This window comes from Centruroides vittatus, unplaced genomic scaffold (assembly GCF_030686945.1).
Source record: "Centruroides vittatus isolate TY-2023 unplaced genomic scaffold, ASM3068694v2 contig_920, whole genome shotgun sequence".
NCBI lineage: Eukaryota > Metazoa > Arthropoda > Arachnida > Scorpiones > Buthidae > Centruroides > Centruroides vittatus.
Genome location: NW_027122607.1, coordinates 653106 through 666770, shown reverse-complemented (window position 1 = coordinate 666770; position 13665 = coordinate 653106). Strand labels below are relative to the sequence as shown.

Sequence of the window (13665 nt, the reverse complement as noted above, 5' to 3'; positions counted from 1 at the left end):
GTGTGATAAATATTGATTCATTTATCAAATTGACCGGTCATTATGAATATTGCTACCACCTAGTCGGGCAAAGTGATGATAATACGTTGAGGAGTGATCATCCGACATACGCTAGCCAATCGGCACTCAGTTGCGTGTGCGTATTGTGTTTAGTACCGAATTTTAAATTTGATTTAAAAAAAACCACTTATTTCATTTAGAAATATTTATTTTTTGTGAATTATTTCAAAGTACTATTAACTGATATTCTTCCGGTAAGTGAGAAGTAACTTCCATTTTTGACTCTCACTTTTTCTATCATTAACAAATATGCTGATTTTGTAAAAATTTAATTGTTTTTACCTTTTTCTACTATTAACTTGTTTAATCGGTTGTTCATGTCACTTAATGATTCCTCGATGATTGTTACTTTTGTCAAAGGAAAAAGATTAACTACTGGTCACATAAATTTAAAATTCGGTACTAAATGCAATACGCATGCGCAACTAAGATGTAAGTTCTGATTGGCTAGCGTATGCTGGATGATCACTCCTCAACGTATTATCATCACTTTGCCCGACTAGGTGGTAGCAGTATTCATAATGACCGGTGTTTCATCAATAACACAATCTACAGTCTGTCATTCATATGAGCTAAACATTGCACTCCAGCAAACCAGAAGTGCTACCATATTATTTCTCTCTCACTTCTAAGATTAATCAAAGATTTGAAATATAGTACATTTTAAGTTAAAAGTTTGTCATAGTCTGCATATATTTTGAGAGTTATAGAACTGATTAAATATTTTCCTAATTACTTTCATGTTTATAGTTATTTGAGAACAAAATGACTTCTATTTTGGATGATAATAATGGTGACAAATTTGGTTATTGTAGTAGGGTTCTATTTTGCTGTTTAAAATTTTTAGTTTTTTTAAAAGTAAGTTGTTATCCCATATATTTGTCTCATACATAGCCAACTAACATAATTAATTTAAAATGATTGTTTGTTTTGTAAACAAAAGGCACCATCCATAAATTATGTTACACAGATATGAGTGGGTATTCAGATAATTGTTATGATACATTACAAGATAGTGGGGATATTTACAATGACATTACATAATGCTAGGATTTTAGCTCTTGGGTAACACAATGATTCATTTTTGTTTGTAATTAATAAAATGTACAATATCCTGTTCTGTGTATTATTCCTTAGTTTAATTAAAGAAGTTGATGTAGGATATGTGTTATATAGTTTTGGAGGTGGTTACATACAACATGTTATGGATCTTTACAGGAATGATAGTTTAAAAAGTATAAAATTAGCATTACATAATTTATGTGGCAATTACATATACTGATTCCTAAAGGTCCTCATAATTATTTAACTGTAATGAAGACAAATACAATCCATATTAAAACATAAAAAGAATTTAATTAAAACTATATCATGATCATGCCAAACACCTGTTAGCATATGTATAAAAATCTATCCTTTACTGAAATACAATCTAATCTATTTTGTGTGAGAGGTATATATCATAATATCTGAAGCATCTTGATTTTAGCATATCAGCATTACTTTTATTTGCGATTTTTTTTATTATTAAAAAATAATTCAATCTTTTTTTCTAAGTATTTTTTTCAAAATTATTAGACTATAATCTTTTCAAACTCTAATTTTTTCTTTTATTTCATATCTCATCTTAACTTTGCAACTAAAAACCATGAACTAAAAATTTTATTAACAAATGTATATATATTTTCTTCCCTATCCAATAACTTTTTCATTCACTAAAGAAAAGTAATTGTTTATTTTAATTATCTAAACATGCACCTTTAAAAATTTCTAAAATGTTAATATGAAAAATATTCTTTGTTAAATTTTTAAAATATTTATTGAAAGGTAAGAATTCTTTCTCTATTGATAACAGTATTCTAGATTAATGATTTATTATCAATTTGGTTTCTGAATTGATTTATAGTTTTTTGAATAGCCTTGATTTAAATTAAATCTGCTTGATTGATAACTTAAATATTAATATTAACTTAAAAATTTATTACAAAAATATCTTTATTTTTAGTTATATAATGTAGTTGTAGATACAGAAATAACTGGAAAGAAACTTTTGGAGAAAGGTAATCTTAAAAGAAGATACACCATTATACCACTTAATAAAATAATGTATAGACCAATAGAAACTGAAGTTGTGCGAAAAGCAGAGAAAATTGTAAGTTCTTTGTAGTAATTAATTAAGATTGTGGACAATCCTGAACTTACACAAGAATTCAATTTTATGAAAATTAGTACTTACTCTATTTTTCTCTTCTATATTTCATTATTATGATATTGTGATTTTTGTACTTTTTACTAGAAGACAAGCAGATAATCTTCATAATTTCCAGCAAAATTAGACCTTAATAGGTCAAAAATATTTATATAATCAAATAATTTTGCTGGAATTTATGAAGGTTTTCTGCTTTTCTTCTAGTATTTTTATTCCAGTTTATGAGAGCTTCAAATGGTTGTACTTTGTATTTTTTATATAAGAGAGACTAATTTATATATTAAAAAATTTGAACAAAAAATTAGAAGTGATAATGCTTTGCATAAATTATCACTGCTACTAACACAAAACATAATTTTTTTTTCTACTTTAAATATTAAGTGAAGTTGAATTTATGTAAGTTGGGGAATGTCTGTTTAGAGTTTTTGATTAAGAAGTATAATTTAATTTTATGTAATGTGTAGGTAGGTAAAGAAAATGTTCATACAGCACTCTCTCTCATTGAATATAATAAATCAGTTGAAGTGGCTATGGGTTATGTCTTTGGTAACACTCTTGTTTGTCCTGATATGAACATTGCCAAAGAAGTTGCATTTGCAGATGGTGTTCGTAAAAGAACGGTGACTTTGGATGGTGAAGTTTTTGATCCTGCTGGAACACTTTCTGGAGGTAACAAATTTTATTTAAAATATTGTTTTTCAATATAAATATTTGAAATAGACATTTTTATGCAATATAACAGTATACAACACATAATTCTTTATATTATCATTTAAACAATAATATAAAAATTTAATTTTTATGACATTATTAAAATCCATATAATAAATAATTTTGAAATTGATTTTATATAAAATCTGAAAATAAAAATATTAAATTTTTATAGTGAATTTTTAACTAACTAACTAAGAATTTTCAAACATTTTTTATAACTTATTATTATTATTTAAACAGACTAAAATGATACTTTTTTAAGCTAAACTGTATTTATGTAATAGTATTTTAAACTAATAAATAATAATTCTCCTGAGTTTTTGGTGTTTTCTTGTGACTAACAAACTAAAATGCATTTTTAAAATATTTATATTGAATAACAGATAAGATGTGAAAGACACTCTTCAATTTTGTTCATTATTGTCTTAATTTTATTTAACTGGATAAAAATAATATAATCTATTTTCTCTGTCTCATTTTCTTGCTGTTTGCTCAGGAAAAATGACAACCAGAATATAACATAACAGTCTCAGTCTAAGTTCCAAAGGACATAAATAAATTTAATTATTATAAAGTTTTTGAATAGATTAATGTTAAAATTATTTTAAAACAAACAAAATTGATTACACCTAAGTGTTGAACTTTATTAAAACTTTATAAAATAACATATTTTAAATTAGGAAAATGATTACAATAAGTATATATTAACAAATTTCACTTTTAGCTATACAAGCATCATTTCATTCAATAGACTATAATATTTTGAAAATTCTACTATAATATATTGAGTAAAGTAGTAATACTTATATTTCTATGATTGCTTAAAAAGTAACAAATTAACAGAATGAATCAAATGAATTACATTAATTGATTATTTAGTTATATAAAGATTATATAAAATGCTAAGTTACAAGAATCATCTCAAAATATCTTAAGTAAAATGAAAGTAGAACATTTGAAAATTCTATTGTTTTCAAATATCAGTACATCTTTAGGAATCTTAAGAAGAAATAGAATATTATTGTTATATAATGATGCATTAGCAAAAATCAATACTTTGGTAATTAAACAATAATTTTTAAAATATATAATTAATATAAAAAATTAAAGTAAAAAATTAATCAAAATTATAGTTCATAAGAATGAGATAAGAGATACGGATATAATATCATTGTATACTCATAAACAGCTGTTTTTAGTTTGTTTTTACAAAAAACAAAAATCATTTCAATATACTTGGCAAAGAGTCTGAATCTCAACATTCATAATACTCTCTTAATTTCTCAAGAAGTTTAGCTTTGTACCAATGTATCATTTTGATTTAAGATTTTTTTCATAATGGGGCTTACCAATGTGATTAGGGACATCCTGATATCATGAAAGTATCGATACCAGTATCACAAGGAGTTTTGAGTATCAGTATTTGTATTATCTTAAAGTATCAATACCAGCCAGTATCAGCATTAGATATCAAAACTGGAAATTTTGCTGGCTGTTGCTGTTCAGTGTGTTGCTTGATTTTGAAAATTTTAATTTCTTTAACTTTTAATTTCTAATATAAACTAAATGTTACAATACTGTATCAGTTGAATTAACATTTTAAAATATTTTCAAGTTTTTTAAATAATTGGCAAAGTTATTTATAAATAATAATCTGAACTCTAAGCACATTGTATATAGATTCTGAAAATGAAATTTAATGTAATAAATTTATTGAGTTTTGGTCATTAATATTTATTTTATTAGTTTACGTTAACCAAAAATGGGTAAGATTTGGTTTAGGTTTATGTTTTGGATTGGGTTGGAAAATCTAATTTCAATTGGATCTTGCCTGTATGTGAAAAATGTTACAATACCAGATCAAATACCCAAGGAAAAGTATCGCTACTGGTATCGGTATCTCACCAAAAGTACTCACTATTGAAGGAAAGTATCAGCATTGGCAGTATTGGGAGTTCCTAAATGTGATCACTATTGACAACTTAGAGGTTGATGAAAGCTTGAGTGGGGTTCAATAAAGCTTTGCAAATAAATTTTAATATTTTTGTTTTCAAATTTATTAAAATATTATTAAAATTTACTTATGAACAAAAATTAATTATTAAATTTTTATTCATATATATTATGTTTTGAATGTATTATTGAAAGAAACTTCAATAAAATTTTATTTTAGGATCAATTCAGAAGTCAAATAGTGTATTGTTACAATTGTCTGAATTGAAAGAAATACAAAATGAATTAAATAATAAACAAAAACAATTGGATGCTATAAATAATCAATTGATGTCAGTGAAAAAAGTAGCTGAAAGGTAATAGATTTTTGATTATATTGATTTATATTGATTAACAATTTTATTTAAAACATGATTTTCAGTTAAAAAGTTTGAATTATGGATTACAGTGCTTTTAAAATTACTTCTTGTTTTGTTTAAATTAACCAAAAAAATGTTTTGGCCACAATCATTTTACTTCTAAATAGTGACAATGAAAAGAAAACATTACAAGTTGTAATTGATGTATAGTACCTTTATTTACTTTTCTACAAATGATAAATGCACTTTTTCCATCATTATGAGAGTTTGAAAATTTTCTTGAGTTAGAAATCAATTTTGATTGTTTGTATACAACAAACAACAACTTGAATGACTGCTTCATAATTTTCATAATACTGACTTTGTAGCTGCTTCTCAACAAAACTGAACAGGTAATTATATGAAAGGACCAAGTCCAGACACTATGGGAAATGAGTTTAATTTCCCGTCTGGACTTCCCATTTATTAATCCCCATCATAACTTCCCATTCTATCCAGCAATAATCATGGAGCCTAACAGAAACAAACTTTGTGATATCCCAAATTCTTCAACTCTTCACTCAGTGACCATTTTCAAAATAAACTTCTCAATACTTACCTTTTAGTCTTATTGTGTGAAAATTTTCTTAATGAGGAATTTAGTCATTGTATATTGTTAAAATAATGTGACACAGCCTGTCATTCTCGTATTACATCATTTTCATATAGTTGATGAAAGTGATGTCATTTCGTATTGCAGAGTGAGATGACAGTTATTATTACCAGTTATATTGCATGTTCTTTCCTTTCCAACAACTCAATCTTTGTACTTCACTTTTCAATTTTTTAGCAATGTAGAGAATGTTTGATGACAATTTTGTAATGTGATATTCTTTATTGTGTAAAATTTTCTTTTATATTATAATTATTAATACTTTATTGTTGACATATCGCACCCCGGCAAGAAAAGTGACACAATTAAAAAATGCAGTATTTGAGAAAAATCTACTTAAAGAATACTTATACTGAAATAGTATAAGCTTCTTTTAAATTTCAGGTAAGTATTTATGGCAGTAAATTCTATTATATTCTATAGTATAGTAATTATGGATCTGTAGCTCTGCTCTCGTCAAATGTGAGGTGTTATCAGTTAAATATATATGAGGTCTTTGAGTTATGTCACTTTTCTTGCGAGATAGAGAGGTGACGCTTGTTGTGAATGTTGGAGCACTTCATACATATTTTTCAATGACATAATCTCAAAACTGCCATTTTTTAAGTTGTGTCACTTTTCCTGTCGGGGTGCAATATGTTTATAAATGTATATGGTTTTTAATCAGCTACTATGAGAGATGTATTTAGATTCCCATAATTATAATTCATAAAAGCATTTTAACATGTAATTCTGTTGAAAAACTAATGTTACAACAAAGTTTGAATAGTTATGTGAACTTTGTTGGCACAGAAAGTACTTACTGGTTTTATAGAAATGGTGTGATTCTCTGTGACATTGCTCAACTATATATGATAACATATCCTTCAAACTTCAATTGTGGAGAACACTGAGTATGCTGAAAATTGTATGTCAGTGATAGTTTTATCAGTTTACTTACTTGGTTTTAATTATGACTACATAAACTTACTTTTTGATCAATCCTGTATCAAAATTATTTTTAATTTGTCAAGAATTATTTTTATTTATTAAATTTTTCTTAAGATTAAGATAAATTTTGTTTATATCTAATTTTTTACATCAACTAACATCTTAATTCATTCAAATATCGATATTTAGTTCAATAGTGAAATAGTTTATATTTTTGCAATTTAAAATCTAACTTCACTATTTTTAAGTTTTCGTTATGTTTCTTTTAATAAATCTTTGTTAATAAATGTATGTATGCTGAATACATGAAAAACTGTTTGCAGAATTTTTTCTTTATAAATTTTCATATGCAAGATTTTTTTTAATTTTTTAAAGTTACCGAAATTTCAAGCAGAAATACGACTTAAAGGAAAGTGAAATGTTGTTAGCAAAGTCACGAGTTGAACAAAGTAGTCATCATCAACAATTAGAAGAACTTCAGAGTTTGAGAAATTCAATAAGTAATAATTAATGGAAGATAATTAAATTACATTAAAAACTTTTTATTTACAAAAAAAATTTTTTTAAATAGAGGAACAAGAAGATAAATTAAAGCAATGTACTGAAATGAAAAGAAAATGTGAACAAAGAGTTGAAGAACTTCAAAATAAAATCAAAAATGCAAAATCATTAATGGAACAAGAGTTAAAAAATGCTGAAGCAGCTCTTCATAAATGTAAACAAAAATTAGAATATTCCGATAAACTTGCAAAAGAAAAACAACAGGTTTTAATTACTTTATAATAATGTATTCATTCTTTATAATTGGAATATAATAAGTTAGATATTTAAAAATAATTTAACTTACAGGAAGTTGATACTCTGAAACTTGAATCAGAAGAATTAAATAAAAGTTTACAGTTATATCAAGAGCAGCTGAAAACATTTGACAAAGCCATGGCATCTTATGAGAAACAAGCAGTAGAAGCAGAAAATAAATTAAAAGTTGCAAAAGTAAAAATAATTTTATTCTCATAATTTAAAATTTATATTTTTTTACCAAAATTATATAATTACATTATTTATAATTATTATCATATATATTATTATTACAGTTGTAAGGCGTCAGGCATACAAAATATATGCCTTGATCCACACACACACACACACACACAGTAGACCCCTCTGTGCATTCCAGGCATTCCATGGCAATAATGAATTCCTGTTGCAAATAAAAATAATAATATAAAACAATTTATATTGTTAATTTAAACAATAGCTAGGGGCATCCCTAGTGGCCATTTTTGGCATACCATGACAGAAAACACCCAGTTTTTCAGCTTTATATAGTAGATTATTATTTAAGTGAATTTTAACAATAACAAGTGAAAATACCTTTCTTATCATTTATATTTTATTTTATTACATTCTATACATAAATAATTGATGCCACTTTAAAATTCTTATATGGAGTCATTCAAATTCTAATTCAAGAATATCAATGCATTTATACCAAACGTTGCCAGGAAAGTTAAACAACTCATTGCTGGATTTTTTTTATTGTTTTATTAACTTCATTCTTTGTTAGATTGTTGTTATTTTTGTAACTAAGACATTGTGCGACTTTGTCATATCACAACAGAATTGAGGCAGAGCTGGAAAGAAAGAAGCGATCCTTGCACCTAATGATGCAGACAGGTGAACTTGCACTATCCTTGTACTTGCTGGCTATGTGAGATGTGATCCTTACACTGACTGGGTACAGAGAAGCAATCTAAGAACAAAGCAATTGCCATTCAATTGCTTTGTTTTGTTCATTTTTTATGCCTGTTCTCCATTAAACACACTCAATACTGTTTTTATATTTGACTCCTAGGCCTAAATTTCATTAGGTGCTTTCAGTTACATCAGAGAGCACAAACATTGTCACTTTAATACCTTTGTATATTGAAAATGAATGATAGACTCCTATTTTTAATTTCCTGGCTCTGTTATACATAACAGAGGAAAAGTATGGCAATTGGGCAGAAAAAGAACCCCAAGATTTTTATATTTTTGGACTCAGGACCTTGAAACACAGAAATGCAAAAAAAAAAAAAAAAAATTGAGTTTTTCTGTATGTATGGATGTTAATGTGTGTGTGTGGGGAGGACACAATTTTGTTCACCCTCTTTGAAGCTTAATAATTCTTGTGTTTTCTGCTGAATATTTCTGAAATTTTGCAGGGAGGTTTATGTATTAGGAGGATTGATTCTATTAAATTTTGGTAATTAAAGGTCGATAGGGCAGAGAGATGAAGGGGGTCGTGTGTCATATCTCTAATAGGGTTGGATTTAATGATAGCTTTACTTGTTATTAACATTTACAATTTTTTTATAAAACCCATCTCTATCCTCAAAATTAAGCTTTTTGCCATTTTATAATAATTAAAAAGTTTTTTAATGAAATATTTAAAATTTTTGTGGTGCCATCTTATGTTTCCAGGAAAATAAGCAACTTATTGCTGAATTTTTTACATTTAAATAGACCCACATTACATTTCTGGATTCCTTGTCTCAATTAATGGAAAATGGTAAAGTTTTATCAAAATTGGCACATTAAATTTTGAGAACAAACTCAATTCTGTAAACTCATAGAGGACATAGTGACTGTGAATCATTCACGATAATGTCATGCAATTCATGAGATATCACTTTGTCATGCACACTTGTGAAATAACCTTATATCTGAAAAATGAAGTCATGGGCCCTATTTTTAATTACATTTTTGGATTCCTCATCACAATTAATGGAAAGTGGCAAAGTTTAATCAAAATCAATCAAACAGATTTTGGGAACAAACACAATTCTGTAAGCCACATAGAAGAGGCTTTGCTAATGCTCCATCTCAAATATTATATTACACTGCTGAACAATTGAATGACTGAATTTTTGCATTTGTCTCTGGAGTAGCTATATAGTTGCATAAGACTGTTGGTAGAGGACACTAGGATGTATTCTGTACTTTCAAAAGAAATAATAATGATAAGGAAATCAATGTAACTGGGAAACACGGCCAAAGTCTCACAGACAGCAATAACTGAGGTAAACAGTTGAGCGAGATAGTTATCAGTTTCAGAGGAATACTGTTGTGCAAATTGAATATTCTCTAGAAGGATGGCTGAAAGGTTTTATTTAAGTGATTATGTTTGCAGAATTCTTGAAGCAGGCTAAAGTGAAGTTGTAACTGCAATGGGAGTTTCTAAAAGTGTGATTTCTCAACTGAAGAAAAAGAATGATACATTGCCAATTGGAAAAAAGGAATCAATCTGCTACTCTTGAGCATATCTTGCAAATGCTTCAGAAACCTGTGTATGGCTCAAAACCATTTCATGGTGACTGAATAGTGTCAGATTGTATGCTTGAAAGCCAGTAAAGTGTGTTCCGTTATCTTCCATACATTGTGTATACATAGATTACAGTAGTGTATAGAACATTGTGAACAAATGAATCCCAGTTTAGTTTGATGAGTGATTCTGGACACTAGCTGGTGTGAAGAGAGCAGGGAACCCATTACCATCCACAAGACATCTGTGAATTTGACAGGTACAGTCAGTGATGATATTCAGCGGGTTCGCACAGGTTCGGCCGAACCCGTTGTTAAAATTTTCAGTTTCCCGAACCTTGTTAAACACACGGAACATTTCTCAGTGGTTTGTTTTTTTTTAAATATATTAAAATATACGTATTATACTCTGTAATACTACTAAACTAGGGCCTTATACCCTGTTGCACCAAGCATTTTAATAATCTAGATTGTGAACAAGGTCGGGGATTATGTCTTTGTGCGATCTCTCTTAACCGTTTCAATCTCGACCGAAACGAGGTTTAATCGCGATCCATTCAAGAGAGTTCTTGAAACTGGATCCAGTCATAAGAGATCCCACAATCTCGCGCGCGAGACAATACAAGATGGCTGTGGAACACGTGTTGGGCTATGGACAGTGAAAGAAAAAGGATAATGTATCTCGAGAGATGATGACATCTGTGTATAACGAGGAGTGCCATTTCGCGGTGAAGAATTTCTCTGCCTAAAAAAAAAAACAAAAGAAAAAAAAAGGTCGACAGCAGTAAAATACTATTGTTACCTAGTCTTCGCCCAGGGCTCGTTACGTTCCAAATACGCCACTGATTGTTAGATATATCGCAAGAAAAGGTATTGTATTTATTTCTAGCTAAAACTTCCATTTCGTTTGTCGGTGATTGTCAGGGAAAAATTTTCTGCTAGCGAACCCCTTGTTAAATATTTCGAATATCACCACTGGGTACAGTGGTCCTAGCATTGTGGTATGGGTAGGTATCATGCTTAATTAAGTACACCTCTGCATATCTTTGCAGAAGGGTTGGTAATGGGAGACCAATATTATAACAAGATTGTGGAGGGATATGTTTGTTTTTGCTGATGTTCTGACTCTTTTCATGGATAACAATGCCTGTCCTCATAGAACTGTCCAAGTTGCAGAGGTATTAGAGAGGAAGGACATCACACTTACGGTATGGCATGCCTATTTACTAGACTTGAATCTGATAGTACATGCCTGAGACACTCTCAGAAGACATGTTGCATGGAGAAAACCACCACCCTGGACTTTTCAGGACCTTAAAATTGCATTGAAAGTGATAGGGACAACTCCTGCACAAAGAATTCCTGAACAGCCTCATAGAGAGTATGCTCAACAGATCCACATCCTGCATTACTGACCAAAGTGGCCTATGCCATATTGATTAGCCAGATCTGCAGGCATTCATGGATCAGTTAAGATTTAAAGTCATCATATTTTATTGTTCTGAAGATACTCTTCTGTTTTTTGTTGTTCTGTTTCTTTCTGTGGTGGGGAATCCCAGCCATATCTTGTCAATAAAGTTAGCATGATGTCTGCACTTATATATAGTATCTTGGTGTACGTGGTTTGGTGTTTACAACATGTATTTGTTCTCTAGCATTTTTCCAGCAGTGTAAAAAAAGTTTTGTAAATAACTAGTAATTACTATAAAAAGTGCATTTGAAGAATATAAAAGAACAAAGGCTTGCTTTTATATTAATGTTACAGTGTACTTTTCTATTTTAGGATAAATAGATTTGTTCTAATAGATTTTAACTTTTGTAAATTAAAATAAAATAATTTTTTTTTAAATTAGTTTTTCCCTGTTTAGAAAGATATTTATAATGAACTTTACCAAAAATAAATTGTATGTCTTTATATAAGATCATTAACAAAGCCTGAAGAATTACATCACACTCTAAAATCTGAAACAGTATACAATAAAACAGGCTCTTAACATTAATGATAAGTACAGTTATATTTAATTTTTATTTATCTCTTAATACTGTATGAAAAAAATGTATTTTATTATTATTCTGAATATAGAAAAATTAAAACAAACATTTCTTGCAAGCTGTTGTATAATTTAGTAACATTAAATAATATTTTGATAGGAAACTGTTGCTAAATTTTCAACTAAAGTAAAAGAACAAAAGGCTCACCTTAAAGCCCAAAATGAGGAAGTCAGTCGATTACAAAAAAATAAAGAACAATTAGGAAAAGATATCGAGGAGAAAAAATTATATATACAACAACTGGAACATGATATTACACGGACAACAAAAGAATCCAAAGAAGCTGCACAAAATGTTAGAAATTAAATTTATAATTTTTATTCTGGAATTTATCCTGTATGTGTAATAAAAATAAATAAATATTTTAGGTAGAAAATATGATTAAATTGTATGATTGGATTGAACAAGAAAAACAGTATTTTGGCATGCCAAATACTGAATATGATTTTAATACAAATGATCCGAAAGATGCAGGAAGACGAATTCAAAAATTGCAAGAAAATAAAGAAAAATTAGAAAAAAATGTTAATATGAGAGCTCACAATATGATGAATAAAGCAGAAGAACAGGTATAAAAAATTCAATTATACTTTTATAATTTAAAATATAAATGTAATATTCATTATTCTTTTTAAAGTACCAAGATTTACTCCAAAAGAAGCAAATAGTTGAAAATGATAAAGCAAAAATAGCTGCAGTAATTAAGGAATTAGATGAAAAGAAAAATGAAGCATTAAAAGAAGCCTGTGAAAAAGTAAACAAAGTAAGTTAATTATGTAATATGTTAAAATCAGTGTTTTTTTATAGTAATAAATTAGAATTCCACAACTAAAACTGAGAGAAATGCTTTAATGGAGTATATACAAACAACACTTACACGGTTTTTAAGTACTTTTGAGTTATCTCACTCATCTGCAGGAAAGCAAAAACAAACAAGAAAGCTGTGTAATGTTGTTTATGTATACTCCATTAATGCATTTCTCTTGTAGTTATTTTTTATATTATAATGAACAATGTTCTTTATTTTTGGAAGGATTTTGGATCAATTTTTTCTATGCTGCTTCCTGGTACCAAAGCTAAACTCATTCCTCCTGAAGGAATGTCAGTATTGGATGGTTTAGAAGTTAAAGTTGCATTTGGAGATGTTTGGAAAGAATCTCTTTCAGAACTTAGTGGAGGACAGAGGTAACTTTTTAGTTTGTATATTATTTAGAAAATACATGTTTTTGATATATATTAAAATATTTTAAATGATATATTGCATTTGCACAAATTTAAAACAAATTCTAATTCTATAAATTACAATTTGTTCCATTAATAAATAAAAATTGTTTTTGTTATATAGTTATTTTAAAATAACTTGTTATACATAGGAACAATTCACATATATAGCTAATTATTTGAAAACCAATTAGTATTTATTGTACATGTGT

General features: G+C 28.0%; 1 protein-coding gene and 1 long non-coding RNA gene across 2 annotated transcripts in view; one reads left to right on the top strand and one right to left on the bottom strand.

Annotated features, from left to right (window-relative positions):
- Positions 1-13665, bottom strand: part of LOC136984485 (uncharacterized) — a 235093-nt gene that overhangs the window by 70440 nt on the left and 150988 nt on the right. The window lies entirely within an intron of this gene.
- The window catches only part of SMC2 (structural maintenance of chromosomes 2), a 43931-nt gene that overhangs the window by 27056 nt on the left and 3210 nt on the right, over positions 1-13665 (top strand). Inside the window, exons 12-21 of the mRNA XM_067281476.1 lie at positions 2066-2212; positions 2734-2938; positions 5157-5292; positions 7253-7377; positions 7449-7642; positions 7727-7870; positions 12332-12526; positions 12601-12801; positions 12870-12995; positions 13266-13417. Of these exons, the coding sequence (XP_067137577.1) occupies positions 2066-2212; positions 2734-2938; positions 5157-5292; positions 7253-7377; positions 7449-7642; positions 7727-7870; positions 12332-12526; positions 12601-12801; positions 12870-12995; positions 13266-13417 (1625 nt within the window). The remainder of the gene's footprint in view (positions 1-2065; positions 2213-2733; positions 2939-5156; positions 5293-7252; positions 7378-7448; positions 7643-7726; positions 7871-12331; positions 12527-12600; positions 12802-12869; positions 12996-13265; positions 13418-13665) is intronic.